The sequence below is a fragment of the Ursus americanus genome, chromosome 29 (genome assembly GCF_024610735.1).
Source record: "Ursus americanus isolate L20-20 chromosome 29, mUrsAme1.1.p, whole genome shotgun sequence".
In the NCBI taxonomy this organism is placed as follows: Eukaryota; Metazoa; Chordata; class Mammalia; order Carnivora; family Ursidae; genus Ursus; species Ursus americanus.
The window spans coordinates 12,569,727-12,584,126 of NC_142155.1; the positions used below are offsets into that span (position 1 = coordinate 12,569,727).

Consider the following 14,400-nt stretch of genomic DNA (forward strand, 5'->3'; position numbering starts at 1 on the left):
GTTTTGGGCCATTATGAATAATGCTGCTGTGAACATTTTTTCTACAAGTTTTCGTGTGGACACATGTTTTTATTTCTCTTGAGTAGAACACCTAGGAATGGAATTTCTGGGTCATGTGGTAACTATATTTAATCTTTTGAGAGATTGCTAGACATCTTTTAGGGTGAGTTTATAAATGTGTCTATTTTGCAGCCAATACAGCAATGTGTATTGTTTCACTAGATACACTTTAACCCTTAGAGAGAAACTGATTAGGAAATTAAACACTATACACTTAATGTTAACTCTAAAAAATTTTCTCTGGCCTTCAGTTTAAGTTCTTGTTTTAAAAATCTGCTGGGTAACAAAAAGAACTCGAAGTGAGAACCCAGAAACATTTCCAAATATTGTTATTTTTTTAAAAGTATTTTCATGAGCATGTTGAATGACGATTTTCATGTTTCAAGGAAGTGAAATATTCCAGCTGTCTTGACATGAGAGGGGAGTTTTCCCACTTCTCACAGGTGTTTGTCAACTGACCTCTATCACACGGTTTCCAGAAGTTTCTCTGCAGCCAGAGAAACTAGCTACTGCTCCTCATCATGGTCCTTGCTCATTCACTGCTCAGTTATCCTTTTCTTTTCTCTTGCTTGAAGCCTGTGAACTTCTAAAATATTTAGAAATTGACTGCCAAAGCAATGAGTTTATAGCTAGATCATATTCCTAAAACAATGAAGATGCTACATGACTGGTCCACACCATAACAGTGTGGGAGAGGGCACTGGAACTTTGGGAATGTTGGCTATTAAGTCTAATATTCATTTTATAGAGCAGAGAACAGTAAAGTTGAAGGGGCACCTGCTGTATGTCAGGTCCATGCACTGAAGTGACACAGTAGAGAGGGCTTGGCCCATCATCGATTACGTGCCATGGGATGTATGGAGAACTAGAGGCAAGAACTGTAGAAGGAGATGGGGTGGGGGGTGTTCAGTTCTCTCATGTGAGGGGAGGCAGATCTGTTATGCCTATGCAAACTTTGAGCCTGATTTAGGTTTTGATTTTTGAGTTTCTGTAAATTTCCAGATTCTTATTGCTCCGATCACTGCAGCTCAAAGCCTTGGTGTTCTTCTTCCATCATGTTTCCTATCTCCAATAGGACCTGTTGATCTACCACCTCCTTTTTTTTTTTTTTTTAAAGATTTTATTTATTTATTTGAGGTGGGGGGGAAAGCACAAGCGGGGTGAAGGGCAGAGGGAGAAGCAAACTCTCCACTGAGCAGGAGCCTGACTTGGGACTCAATTCTGGGAGTCTGGCATCATGACTCAAGCTGAAAGCAGACACCCAACTGACTGAGCCACCCAAGGGCTTTCTACCTCCTCCTTTTTAAGGTCTCTTGTATTTGACTCTTCTTTTCTAAGCCCACCTCCACCAACCCAGCTCAGATCATTAGCTGCTGCTTAGATTATCAGGTGTCTCCCGATTTGCCTTTCCAGCGTGTCTTTCCTTCCCTCAACTGGTGTTCCCCAACAAGGTACTCCTGGTATGTTGGCTGGGATAGTTCTTCGTTCCCCGGGATTCCACCCTAGAACTCCAGTAGGGTTCCGCCAATCATGGTGACAAATAAGAGTGTCAGACACAATGTCAAAGGCCTGGGGAATGGCAGTGATCCCAGTCTGCGCACACTGCCATATTGGTCTTTTTGAAGTACAGCTTCCATCATCACTTCTTCTCCATTTAAAGATCTTCAATGGATTTCAACAGGCAAGAAAAGGAAGTACCAAATCTTAAACTGTTTATCCTGTAGTTTTATGTCTCACTTCTGCCTTGCTCAGAGCCTGTGTTCAAGTCAAGCTGGACTCCATGCTCATTTCCAAATAGTCTCTGCACTTCTCAGCCCACCTGTGTTCTTTTGTTACACTCTGCCCTCAGATGGCTTTCTTCTCTGTTTCTCTGACTCAACATCCCCTGCATCTTCTTAGATGGAATTGAAATGTTAATTCGACAGTGAAACCATCTCTGATCATGCTCTATCCCCCAGATAGAAGTGCTGTCTCCTTATTCCGGACCCTGTAACCCGGGCCCCTTCCGCCACATGCTGTGGAAACTGCAGGGAAGCAGGGGCATCTCTGACCCGCCTTTGCATTCCCTACATCCCTTCCCTCAGGGCCTGTCGCAGGGTGGTGCTCAATAAATATTTCTAAGAATGAATTGAATTGGAGGTATAATAAATCTTGCTATGCTGCTTATGTTGGTAATAATTGACTTTTCACCTACTATAAATTCTATAGGAAAGTGTCATGAGAGGTTGGAAGTATTATAGTTCTGGAGCAGAGTTTTAACACCAAATCTACTTACTGAAAGATACATTTGTTCTTTCATCTTACATCATTACCTTTAGTTTCATAGATAAGTTAACACATTTTCAATGATTCCTCACAAGTTCTATCAGTTTTTCTTGCAAATGTCAAGTCGAAAAGCTGAGTAGAAGGAATGAAAACCTATTTCTAATGTGTTCTACTAATGGACCAGGGCTAATTGGAGCACGTCTTTGAAATTGAGTGGTATTCTCCTTTCAAGCCATTGTTATAACAGTTTTAGCTGGTGCCACAGCAAAATATGTTGGAGTTTTTTTGGTCACCTCCAGTGCTTACATATGAGCACGTATCTTTACCACTTGGTTCGTGCTTCTGGCTTTCTCGCTCACACTCTACTGGCTTATACCTGGATCTGGGTGACTCCTGGTTTCCAGCAGGAGAATGGTGGGCACCTTGGATGCCATGGCTCCTGGTCCATTTCCCTCTTTCAGGCTTCCCAGAACTTGCCAGGGCTTTTGCTGAGTGACTTGTGTTTGCTCTACTCTTGTGATTCTGACTGGGATGAGTACCATGCTGATCTACTTCCAGTTTTCTGAAGATTATACGCTCCTGGAGCACAGAAGCCTCTCTCATTGTCTCTTGAAGTCCCCCCTCACCCTATCACCAACAGCTCTGAGCACAGAGGTCCCCATACGGCGCATTGTTGAATGATTGAAACTGCATCCCTGTGCCACCCAAGCCACGGAATGTTATCCCTGTCAATAATTCGTGAAGCAGCTCTGATGGTTATAGACTGTGATCTGCTTCTGTGTGTGAGGGAATATTTAAGCCTACACCAGATAAAAATACAATGCTGTGAAATTGAATAGATTTTTAAAATATCTGTGGCAAACCTAAAAATTATCATTGTAGTAGGACTAATATGATCTTCCAATGTTAATATGAAGATGGGTTTGTAAAAGCAACAATCTGTAGAAATCATAATTGATCTTCTGGGTTAATCAGCATCCTTCTTCCCAGAGAGAGGCACTTAAGTATATAATTCAGACTAAGTATAATGATTTATAATTTTTCATTTCTAAAATTAGCATGGTACTAAGAATAATGTTCATTCTTCAGCTAGTTAGCATTTTGGGTAATCAGGCAAATACAACCACTATCACAATCTAGAGCACAATGGGATAAAATCTAAAAAAAATTATTTTTTTGCAAAATACTTAAGACAACACAAGTATAATGAAATAGATTTTTTTTCTGTGATATTTTAAAAGTCTAGTAGTTCCATTTTAAAAGGAAGACCTCCAGGTGGAATTATTTTGTCTGTATTTATTGAAATGAGTTTTACAAAATAGCTCTCAGTACTTGTTTATAAAGAAGGTGCCTTTTGGGGTGCCTGGGTGGCTCAGTCGGTTAAGGGTCTGACTCTTGATTTTGGGTCAAGTCATGATCTCAGGGCTGTGAGACTGAGCCCCACATCAGGCTCCGCACTGGGTGTGGAACCTGCTTGCGAATCTCTCTCTCCTTCTCCCCCTGCCGCTCCACCCTCCCTCTCTAAAAAAAAAAAAAAAAAAAAAAAAAAAAAAAAAAAAAAAAGATTTCTTCTTGGTGATTAGTGGTCTTGACAGAAACTGGAGAAATGATGACTAGAGACTTATTTTATTTTTCAAGAGCAACTTGTATTTTTAAAGAAAGTTGGGAGATTTGAAAGGCAAAGAACATTTAATTAAATAGATTAAAATACTTAATTTTGATTGATTTCTATAGTTCTTGGGTAAAACCTTGAATAAAAATAACTAAGGCTTTCATAGTGCTTACTGTGAGCTAGATACTGTTCTAAGTGCTTTATGTATCTATTCAATCCTTTCAAAAACCCTATGAGATCAGTACTGTTTTCATCCCCACTCTCCAGGTGAGGAAACAGAGGCACAGAGAGGTGAAGTTGCAGGGCTGGAGTTGGTGGAGCCAGGCTTCAGACCTGGCAGTGGGGCTCAGTGCCCGCGGCCTCCTCTCCACCCTCCAGTGCCTCGACAGCTCGAGTCAAGGCTCTGCAGGACGGTTTTTATTTGAAGTTAGCTTACCCAATTCTAATGGTACAAGACATATTTAGCTTTAAATTTTGGTGTGTATGGAATTTTCGTAGTGAGCATTTAACAAAGGTCTAAAATAAAGCTGGTGAAGACAAACAAACACAACATAAACCCAAATAGATTCCTGGGTCTGACCTCAAAATCACAGAGGAAGAATCTAGGGGAGATGGGGGAAGACAGGAGGAAGAACAGGGAGATGGAGTGGTGGAAGACATCTCGTGAAATATATTTCTAAAGCACTCTTTCCGGGATTCTGATGCACAGCCAGAGTTGGGAATCACTGGTAGAGGGTCTGCAACTTTTTTTAAAGTCTCGATTGACTTCCTAAGTACGGAGCGGTTGGCAGATGTGTCTGAACATGTTGGAGACGTATATGGCGGCACAGAGCATCCAAGAGGGGAAAAAAAGCCTTTTATTATGGTCCTCATGTTTTTAATGGTAGGATTTTGCCTTTTTTTCTGGTTTCTTACAATTCTTTTGTTACAAATCCTAACTCTTATTGTCACGGGGTTCGTAAATATTAGCTACTGGGCACAAAAGCCATAGCCCTATCAGTCTCCCTTGCCCACATCTGAGAAGATGGTTAACATCACAGCTGTTGAAACATAGGAGATTTGCCATTTCTAAGTTTAGCACACCTGTGGTTACAAGGTCATGGTTAATTGCTCCCTACAACATGTGTTTAGTTTAACCTGTGTTTTTAGAGGTTACTATTTATATCTTGATTATTCACGTTCATCTTACATGTTATTAGAATACATAGAAATCATAGGAATGACCATCAGAAAATCCTGTCCTAACACTTTATTCATAACTGCTTGGTCATTGTTGTGAAAATAAACACTACCTTTTTCAACCTTGAGATGATTTCTATAGAAATACCTATGTTTAAAAAGGCCAAGAATTTAAAGGATGGAAGAAGAAAAAAATGAGAAGCACGTGCTGTCTGTTTGTACAGTAACAAAGGAGCAAATGCTTGTAATTTTACTCACCCTCTAGTGCTGTGCATGCTGGGCTCTCATGGGTACAGAAGGTCAGCAGAACAGGCTGTCTACGCTGGGGTTCTGAGCCATTCATATGTGTTACCAAGGGCCTGCCAGTGGTTGGAAAACACTTATGAATTGACTAATAGGAGTTCATGAAAGACAGAGAAAATAAGATACCCGCAAAGAAAATCTTTGTCTTTGGTTGACAAAATAATCCCACCAAAAAGAAATGAAAAGTTAGACAATCCTTTGTTTTAACTTAGCCCTTTGGTTTGTGAAAGAGAAAAAAAGTACATCAATCATCTTAATTTGGCATAATGGTTCATTTATTTAGAAGTGAATACTTGAGATTGTGTCAAGAACTGCTTTCCCCTTCTGACACCATTAATTAGTTTTCCCACCAGTGACAATTATTCTGAGAATTAAAGTCATGTTAGCCCGATGACATTTAGGATCTTAATCATGATGCAGTTCAGAAATTATTTGAAAATGCCAAGAGAGCAGATATACTGAAGAAAATCTGTCTTGAACTTTGAAGTGCTGGGCTAAATTAATGGGATAGAACCCAATCTTTGTCTTTATAGATGGATAGAAGAATCTATCACAGTGGCTGGTTTTCATCTAGTCTTACATCTTTCCAGTGCCCATTCTCATAAGACTGCCTCAGGCTTCTAAGCTGCTCACAAGGGTTAAGGGCCAGTGTATCACCCAAACTTATATACTAGACAGGTTGCCTATATAAAATTTTTTGAAAAGTATTTAAGAGCATTTCATTTAAATCACCAATAAGTCACTTGAGACAACTGCCACTTAAGTATAGCTCAAAGTGAGAGACTTGTAACTTGGCAAACATTTCCTAATCCTTTAAAGAAACTGAAAATTCAGAAGGATTATGGACCTTGACACTTGGTTCAACTTAGAGATAAGTGAATAGCATATGGGCCAGATCAGCACAACCTTAGCAGGAGCATTTATAAATCTCAAGAGTGAAGATGAAGTTGTCATGTCATTTTAAAATAAAATGGACTCAAAAGACTACTTTCATTTTCATATACACCGTCCAGGAAATGTGATTATTTATCCAATAATCTCATGTTCGGTTTAGTTGAATATGTGTTAGAAATAAAACAAGCTTTCATCAGACTGTATAAGACTGTATGAGGTTCTTGGGGAAAGAAATTGAAGAATTCATGTGTCTCCTTTTCTCAAAGGGCTTAGAGTTTCAAATAAAGAATTGAAATTGGCTCACAAAATGAAACGTTGCTTTTGGTGTATTTTCATTATAAATTGTACTTTCCAAAGTTTGTTTAATCTTTTAAGACATGTTTAGAACAAGAATGAATAGAACGAAGAATTTTGTATGTCAAAAACTTTGTAAATTTCTATTATCTCTGTCTTTTTGAAGTTGCATTAGTAATTTAAAGGCGAACATCCCTGTCCTGTTTCTCTCTTTTTCATCCTTTTGCAGTTCAAGATCATTTGCCAGATGCTGCTTTAAAATGTACTGTAGACCCGAAATTTACTGTGTTTTAGGCGTTAGGTGGAATTCAACATTGATAAACCCATACCTCAAGAACCTATCATCTAAATGAGAGGATAGGACATATACACAGACAGCCATAATATAAGTTATATTGTAATTCAGATGCTGAAAATTACTAATTGTCATTCCACAGAGATGTAGCGGACATCGTTTTTATCTCCTGGGTGGTAATGACAAAGAACAGCAGGAACACATTCGCTGAAGGTTAAACCCTGGGGAGGCTATAGGCATTTTCTGTAAAGGTCTCTGCCTTCAGTCGAAGATGGGGAGAGGACTTTGATGACTTTTATATTTAAACAAAAACCTAAGTAGAGTGTTATTTTACTGACATAGTAGGTAAGGCTTTGAGTTTTGGAAGACCAGCCAGTTGACACTCGTGTTCGTGTTTTTCCAGGGCAGCAGAGGAGAAATAGGACCAGTGGGACCTCCAGGACCACCAGGTAAACTGGTAAGTAAAAGTTCAGTCTCTAGAAGTTTATTTGCTTTCTACAAAACACCATTCGTTTTTAAAAATAAACAAGAAGAGAAAAACAATGGAGGGAGGGTGATTTAATCATCTTTACTTGATTTCTGTTGTTATGCGAATGCGTGAAAATGTAAATGCGAAATTTCAAATTATGTCTAGGATACCCGCCGAGGGTATTTTAATCAGTGTGGTTTGTAGCATACATTTTGAAACCGGGAGAGCCGTGAAGTGCTACACTGGGCCCCTGGTTGTTCTTGGAATCTAAGAGAGGTGGGCGTGAATGCTGCCTTTTACTTCTTGAGCAGTGCTTGTTTACCCAGCGAGAGGCAGCCCCGTTGCAGGGACTCCACTGAAAGAGCCCACTGTGGGGAAGGGTGCAAACCCAGGAACTGAGGACCGCCGAGGTGGGACCGAGGTGGTGGAGGGACTGGCCTATTTTTTCCGGAGAGTGTGGGAGAGAGGCAGAATTGAGGAGCAGTGTTAAGCCAACCACGGCGCATTTATTTTAGACAGGAGTCCACACACCCAACCAAGGCTGTGTCTGCCTCGTGTGATTACAGTGCGGTACTAACTGATTCTGGAGACACTGTGTTTGTTTTTCAGGGTTCTCCTGGTAGTCCTGGCCTCCCTGGCTTGCCTGGCCCCCCTGGCCTTCCTGGAATGAAAGGTGACAGGGTAAGCTATCTAGCCCTCCCCCCCGCCCCCCGAAATTTCCTTATTTGGAAGGATGAGTTTTACTATATTGAGAAACAAGCTTGCTTTTGGCACAGTGGAGATTTCATAGACAGCTATCAAGAAAGGTATCCTAAATTACTGAGAGTTAAGATTAAGAAGCAAAAAGTATCAATATAATAATTTATCAGAAGGAATATATAAAAGTTGAGAAAAGGAAAAATTCCAGTTGTAATCATATTTCCTGTTTAGTTTTAAATTTACATTCCTACCAGTTAAATTTTATGTGGATGTGATCAGGGAGCACCCTGAGTGGCCAGCTTTTGGATAGCTGTCTGTTTCTCCAGGCCTTACCTGGCTGTTGTTAGGTTGTCATCCTGATTTATTTACTTATTTTTTTAAGTAGGCTCCGAGCCCAGCCTGGAGCTCTGTTGTTAGGTTGTGGGGAGAGGAGCAAGTCCTCATCTGTCACATTATTCATACTTGCCCTCATCTACCAACCTGAGAAGGGAAGTTGGTTCACTTGAAATTATAGCGTTGAACATCTCAAAATACTGAAAAAGTATTATATTTTATTCATTACAGGGAGCAGTCGGTGAACCTGGGCCAAAGGGTGAACAGGTAGGTCCTGTCCGGAGTCTGCAGTGCAGTCAGTGATGTGCACGGAGGTGCCTCACCAGCAGGGGGCACTGGCTGGGTTATGGGTGTGAGTAAAAGGATGGAGGCGCTAGTGTTTCTCAGTGGGCTTCATAGTGAGTGAAAGCTAGAGCTTAGTTTGGTCTATAACCTTATCTACTACTTTAACAAGCTGGAGCTGCTGATGGCTCTGCTTCCAAGACCACACATTGAAAAGAGTGTCCCTCCCTCCCAGTCACCGGGTTGGTTTACTTGTGACCGATGGAGCCTTCTCTAGCCACATCATCACATTTTGAGTTTTTCTGTATCGAGGCCTTAACAAATAAAGTGTGAACGTCAATTAGAGCTGGTCCTTTTTCTGCGTTCCTTTTTGTACAGTGAAAGCCTTTTTTCAAGGATTACCTAATTATAAAATTGCTGGAAACACTCATTAACCCTTACCTTTAGAAGAAACTCAACCTCACCTGCTATCTTTTCTCTAGGCGCTTCTCTGATTTGGACTAGCTAGACACTGACAGCTAGATTGAAAAGCCGTCAAGAGCATGTTGTACTTCGGCATGATCCGGGGGGCCCTGTGGCCACTGAGGAATGCTTATCAATGTTGACTGCTTACAACTGAGGCAAGGGACTAAGAATTCAAAACTGTGACTTTTAATCTTAATTTTTAGGGTTCCTCCGGTGAAGAAGGTGAAGCAGGAGAAAGGGGAGAACTTGTAAGACATTTTGTTTTGGTTAATGTTTGGTTACTTTGGTTAACTGTACTAGGTACATGATTTTTCTTCTCTCTGATACTGCTACCCTTGCTGACTTCTTCAGCAGCTGCAATGGTTGTTTTTTTTTTTTTTTAAACTGATGAAAGACTCCCCAAGACTGCAGCCAAGTTCAAGTAAAGCAGAGGGTAAACATCCCAAAACTGATAGGCCTGGCTTAAGCCTTTGGAGAACAAATTTTTCTCTTATAGGTGGTGACTTTCTTGTGGGTTTACACCTAGACATTCGAAGTGATTCTTAGATGACTATAGAAAGTCTATGAATAGTGCCTATTGTGGAAACAAAATTAATTTTATTACAGCTAGAAAGCTGTGGCTCACAAGTTTGCCCATGGGTATTTTCCGTAGTCTAAAACCTTCCAAAGAAGTGACCTCCATCTCCAGAGGATGCTGCAGGTAAATCTCCAGGAAGGCAGCAAGAATGAGAAAAAGTTATCTTTACTGCCAGAACTCCTACATCTGCTGGCTCCTCTTTATGGCTTTGACACAATCTAACACGACCTAATGTGGAAACTTATGTTTGGTCCTTTGGAGTGGGGATAGATTTCTCACAAAATAGTGCCAGAGAGCACTTAGTGCAGGGGAAAAAATCTCGTAATGTTGTTTTATTCAGATTTTCAGGATTTAGAGCTAATATAAATGTAACATCTGAACTAGGCAAAGCTCTCTATTAAGTAAATTTGAAAAAGGATTATTTTAATTTTATTTTCAGTTAAAATTTGATGGGCTAAGAGGACGTTTTAGGTCGTTGTTCTGTGGTAGAGATGAACTGATGTGCTTGAACTTGAACAGAATTCATATCTAGAATCAGGGGCGGGAGATTTCCAAGTTTTCTTTTTTAAGCATAAAATCAGGCATATTTGGTTTGATAGACTTTTGCAGATGAGTTTCACAATGCTATTCGAGTTTCAAAAGTGAAACCGTCAGGTTTAAATGTCTACTGTGTTTTAAAACAGCATGCTAGTTTAATGTCTCTTGACTTACACATTCTAAGTCTCAACACCTAGCATTTTAGACCTGGTTGGAGTCTTGTAGAGCTCCTATTCAACCCTGTGATTTAACAGATAACTTAGTCAAAGGCTAGCAGGTTGCAAAGCTCACAAAGCTAAGTAGCAGAACTGGGACTAGAATCCAAATTTTGAATCTCACGATTTTCTGCAGTGCCAGAGTTGATCTCTTCGTGGTTTTTTATAGATTTCAGCAGCGCAATAACCTTTTAAATGTTTTTAGTAAACTATCAAACGTGAATGCATTGTTCTAACATAATTTTGTTTTATTGATTTAGGGAGAAATAGGATTACCTGGGCCAAAGGGATCTGTAAGTACAATGAACAATAATAGTATAAAAAAGTAAAAATATCAATAAAGCTATAGAAAATGCAATGCTCTGCTTTATGAAATCACTGTAAAATTCAATTCTTAAAAGACTTACCTTCAAGGAAATTAATGCCTAAATTTATTCTTTAAGTAATGGATTCATCCAAGGCGTGGGGGAGGGGGGACCACCTCACAACATTGTAAATGGATCTGCCTTTTGAACTAATCCACTTTAAAGGAAGTTTTTTCATAAGTAGGTCAGTGAGTATACATGGTAATTTCTTTCACAAATGGGTCATTTTAAAAGAACTGACTTGTCCTTTGTGGTGACAAGAGTATAAATGAATTTCATGGGCACTCATACCATTGCAAATATTTCAGTAATTTTATTAATCTCCTGTTTGTTCTAGTTGGGGAAGTAATGTAAAGTCGTAATGCATAAGAAAATTTAATAATGATTAAAGCTAGAAAGTGATCATATCATTCAGTTCATCATTTTACAGAAACTAAACTGAAGTCCTTAGAGATTAGATGTATTCAGAATTATAGAACCAATAATAGAACCAATTATGAGAAGGAAATAAATAGAATCAAGTATAGACCCAATTAGAGAACCAGCAAACCTGGGATGATTCACTAATTTGAAAGGAATGCACATTCGATACAGTAAGAAATTTAAGAGAGTATAAGGGAAGAGATGAAGCATACCTTAACCTCAAATGCCACCGCCACCAGCTTCCAGTTAATCTTTTATTCCCTCCTATTTCTGGAATCTTCTCCACTCTTCTCGGTCCCTGTACAACACATTATCCTCATAGAAGCCAGTGTCATCTAGAGAGAAATATAAAGCCCACTATTTATCCCTCCTTTCCATAAACCCTTCAGGAATAACATTTGATAGAATAAAATCAGACTCTTAGCAAAATATACAAAGTCTTTGGTGAAGTGGTCTCTGCCTTGCCAACCTCCTCTCTATCTATCTGGAACTTCATCTGTTTGCAGTTGTTTTTACTTGGCATGCTATTGAATGCCTTGTGCTGTTCTCCTAGTCTGGAACACTCTTCCTCTTTCCTTAGTATAGCTACCTCCTACCTAGGCATTGTAGCCCGATCCTTAGCTCAACTTTCCCCTGGAGGACCACCTGCCCCCAGACTTGGTTGCAGTGCCAGCCCTGGGCTCTTTACATACCCCTGAGATGGAAACTATTATGTTGTATTAACTCACCTGTTTACACACCACCTCTAAACACCATTGACAGTCTCAGGCTTCAAGTAACATCTTTACACCTAAGAATCCTTGACAGAAATGGTTTAGGATTGAGAAAAAATGTGAAGAGTAAACCTTGATAGGATTTGATAATAGAAATCCTGCTTCCCTATCTAGAAATAATCGGTAATGTTCAATGGTAAGAATTTGTTATAAAAGGAAAAAGTGAATGAACAATGCAGCGGTCAAAAGGAGTTAGTTTCATTTAAATCTGGGTATATTACTAGGACTTAACTCCTGATTTATCACCTCTCTCCCTACCCCTTTCTTCTCTGACACTACCCACGTAATTCTGATGCAGCTGAAGTGTGTTGTCCCAGAGTCAGGGAGACACACTTCCACTTTGCTCAGTGATCTCAGCGGAGACAAACCTGATAAGTGGGTGAAGTCTGTACCCCAGTTTCTACTTCAGTATACCACTCAATTGAGGAATTCTTTCCAAAGACCCCGGGGCCCTTGATCTCTTCATTGGAAAAGGCTTTCCTCTTGTTGTAGCAGTATTTCAGATAGTGTCAACAAGATGACAGACTCTGGTTTGGCCTCCTCTGTTTTCTCCCAGTTCTTTAGGCTCTTCCAAATTCATTTTGGCTTCTGCTCAGGGCTGTTGGAGAAGTTAACAGTTTCATACTGTAGTCATCTGTCAGCCCGGAACCCTCCACAGCACATCCTTAGGTCTCTCTGTTGACAGTCTTTCGGGAAGTCTTTTAGGCCATAATTTCTTTATAGAAGCAATTCTGACAAGTTGACTTAGCTATCAATTTTTTTGCATAAAGAAAGATTGGAAAAGCATTTGTGCTGAGCTTTATTCAGATGCGTCTAGTGGAAGCCCTGCCTCATCACCTTCTCCCTTCAGCTGAAAACATCTGACTGACAGAGTTAACTCTTTCTAGATAAATGTTGGATATGAAAAAGAAGCAGGATTAAGTTGCTTTATGAACTTTATCTTGAGCCCCAGCACTCCCCTAAGGCCCCCTGTCCTTTTATCTTCTCATTCTTATTCTATAAACAATGGCACATTGTAACTACTAATGCCATCAGTTCTAACAGAGGTAGTTTAGCAGAAAGTGAATTAATTTAGTCTCGTTTTAAAGCAGTTATTGTAGATGGGGACTTTTAAAAATGCTTTTAGGGGTCTGCTTTCAGGAAAAAAAATCTACCTGGTATATGCTTTTGAGCTAAGGAAACGGTTTATTTTTTTAACTTCTTTACTATTTAGATTTTTAACTTCCTCAAGACGTAAATTATGGACTCAATCTTTTTGTTCCAGTATTTTAAATGCATTCATTCTAAGTGCAATATTTTAAATGTGGCATTTTAAATGTATTCAGTTAATGTTAGTATTTTATAATTCCTGGGTACATGTGCTTCTTCAAATTCTCCAAAGTGTTATAAAGCTAAATAACTTATGCCCTTGGAAATATCTTTATTTTGTGCTTTCTGTATTGGTGATATACAAAATAACAAGTCTTGTATGAACTCAGTGGCCTTTTTGTGGCCAGAATAAGTTCACAACTCTTATTAAAAACTAACTTGTTCTTAGGAAGTGGCTTAAAGTATAAAGAATGTAGTTTAAAAATGCATTATTTCAATTAACATTTTGAAATACTAACTATACCAAAAAGAAAGATTTTGAAAAACTTTACTTGAACTGGAATTCTCAGACACTGTGGCATTCTGTGTCTTTACCTTGGGAACTTGTAACCTCCGAACAAACAACTCTTGGGAGACAAGAACGTAAGCAAACCCAAAATTTCATGTAAGTCTTGTATTAATATTAAGCAGACATATTACTTGTGGATAGCCCTGGTTTTGTAATGTGCCATCTTGTCCTAGGTGGGTAACCCTGGGGAGCCCGGCTTGAGAGGGCCTGAAGGAAGTCGGGGGCTTCCTGGAGTGGAAGGACCAAGAGGACCGCCTGGACCACGAGGCGTGCAGGGAGAGCAGGGTGCCACCGGCCTGCCTGGCATCGAGGGCCCTCCAGTGAGTGGTGGGCCGTCCCCGGGGTTTCCCTTTGGAGACTCCATCTCATAGCACCAGAAGGGGGTGGGGAGCCAGGCTAGCCCAGACATCAGCTCCTCAGCAGTGTGGGCGAGTTCTCTTGTAAATCCAGGCACCTGGCCACTTGCTGAGTCTGTCAGGTTACCATTTAACAATGTCTTCTTTATGGTTCTATGTATAAACCATCTAATCATCTTTTTTTTAAATTTTCCTGTCTCAGGGTAGAGCACCGACAGATCAGCACATTAAGCAGGTTTGCATGAGAGTCATGCAAGGTAAATAAATCATAATGTCTTGAATTTTGGTGTGCTTTAAAGGTGGGAGATTTTGAATAATATTAATTGTTTTATCTAATTTGTTGCCAC

The 14,400-nt window shown here is 39.8% G+C and overlaps 1 protein-coding gene across 2 annotated transcripts in view; it reads left to right on the forward strand.

Moving 5' to 3' along the window:
• Window positions 1-14,400, forward strand: part of COL9A1 (collagen type IX alpha 1 chain) — an 88,809-nt gene that overhangs the window by 56,988 nt on the left and 17,421 nt on the right. For both annotated transcript variants that reach the window (XM_045805310.2, XM_087856902.1), the window contains exons 29-35: window positions 7,306-7,359; window positions 7,981-8,052; window positions 8,635-8,670; window positions 9,354-9,398; window positions 10,740-10,772; window positions 13,871-14,017; window positions 14,256-14,310. In XM_045805310.2, the coding sequence (XP_045661266.1) occupies window positions 7,306-7,359; window positions 7,981-8,052; window positions 8,635-8,670; window positions 9,354-9,398; window positions 10,740-10,772; window positions 13,871-14,017; window positions 14,256-14,310 (442 nt within the window). The remainder of the gene's footprint in view (window positions 1-7,305; window positions 7,360-7,980; window positions 8,053-8,634; window positions 8,671-9,353; window positions 9,399-10,739; window positions 10,773-13,870; window positions 14,018-14,255; window positions 14,311-14,400) is intronic.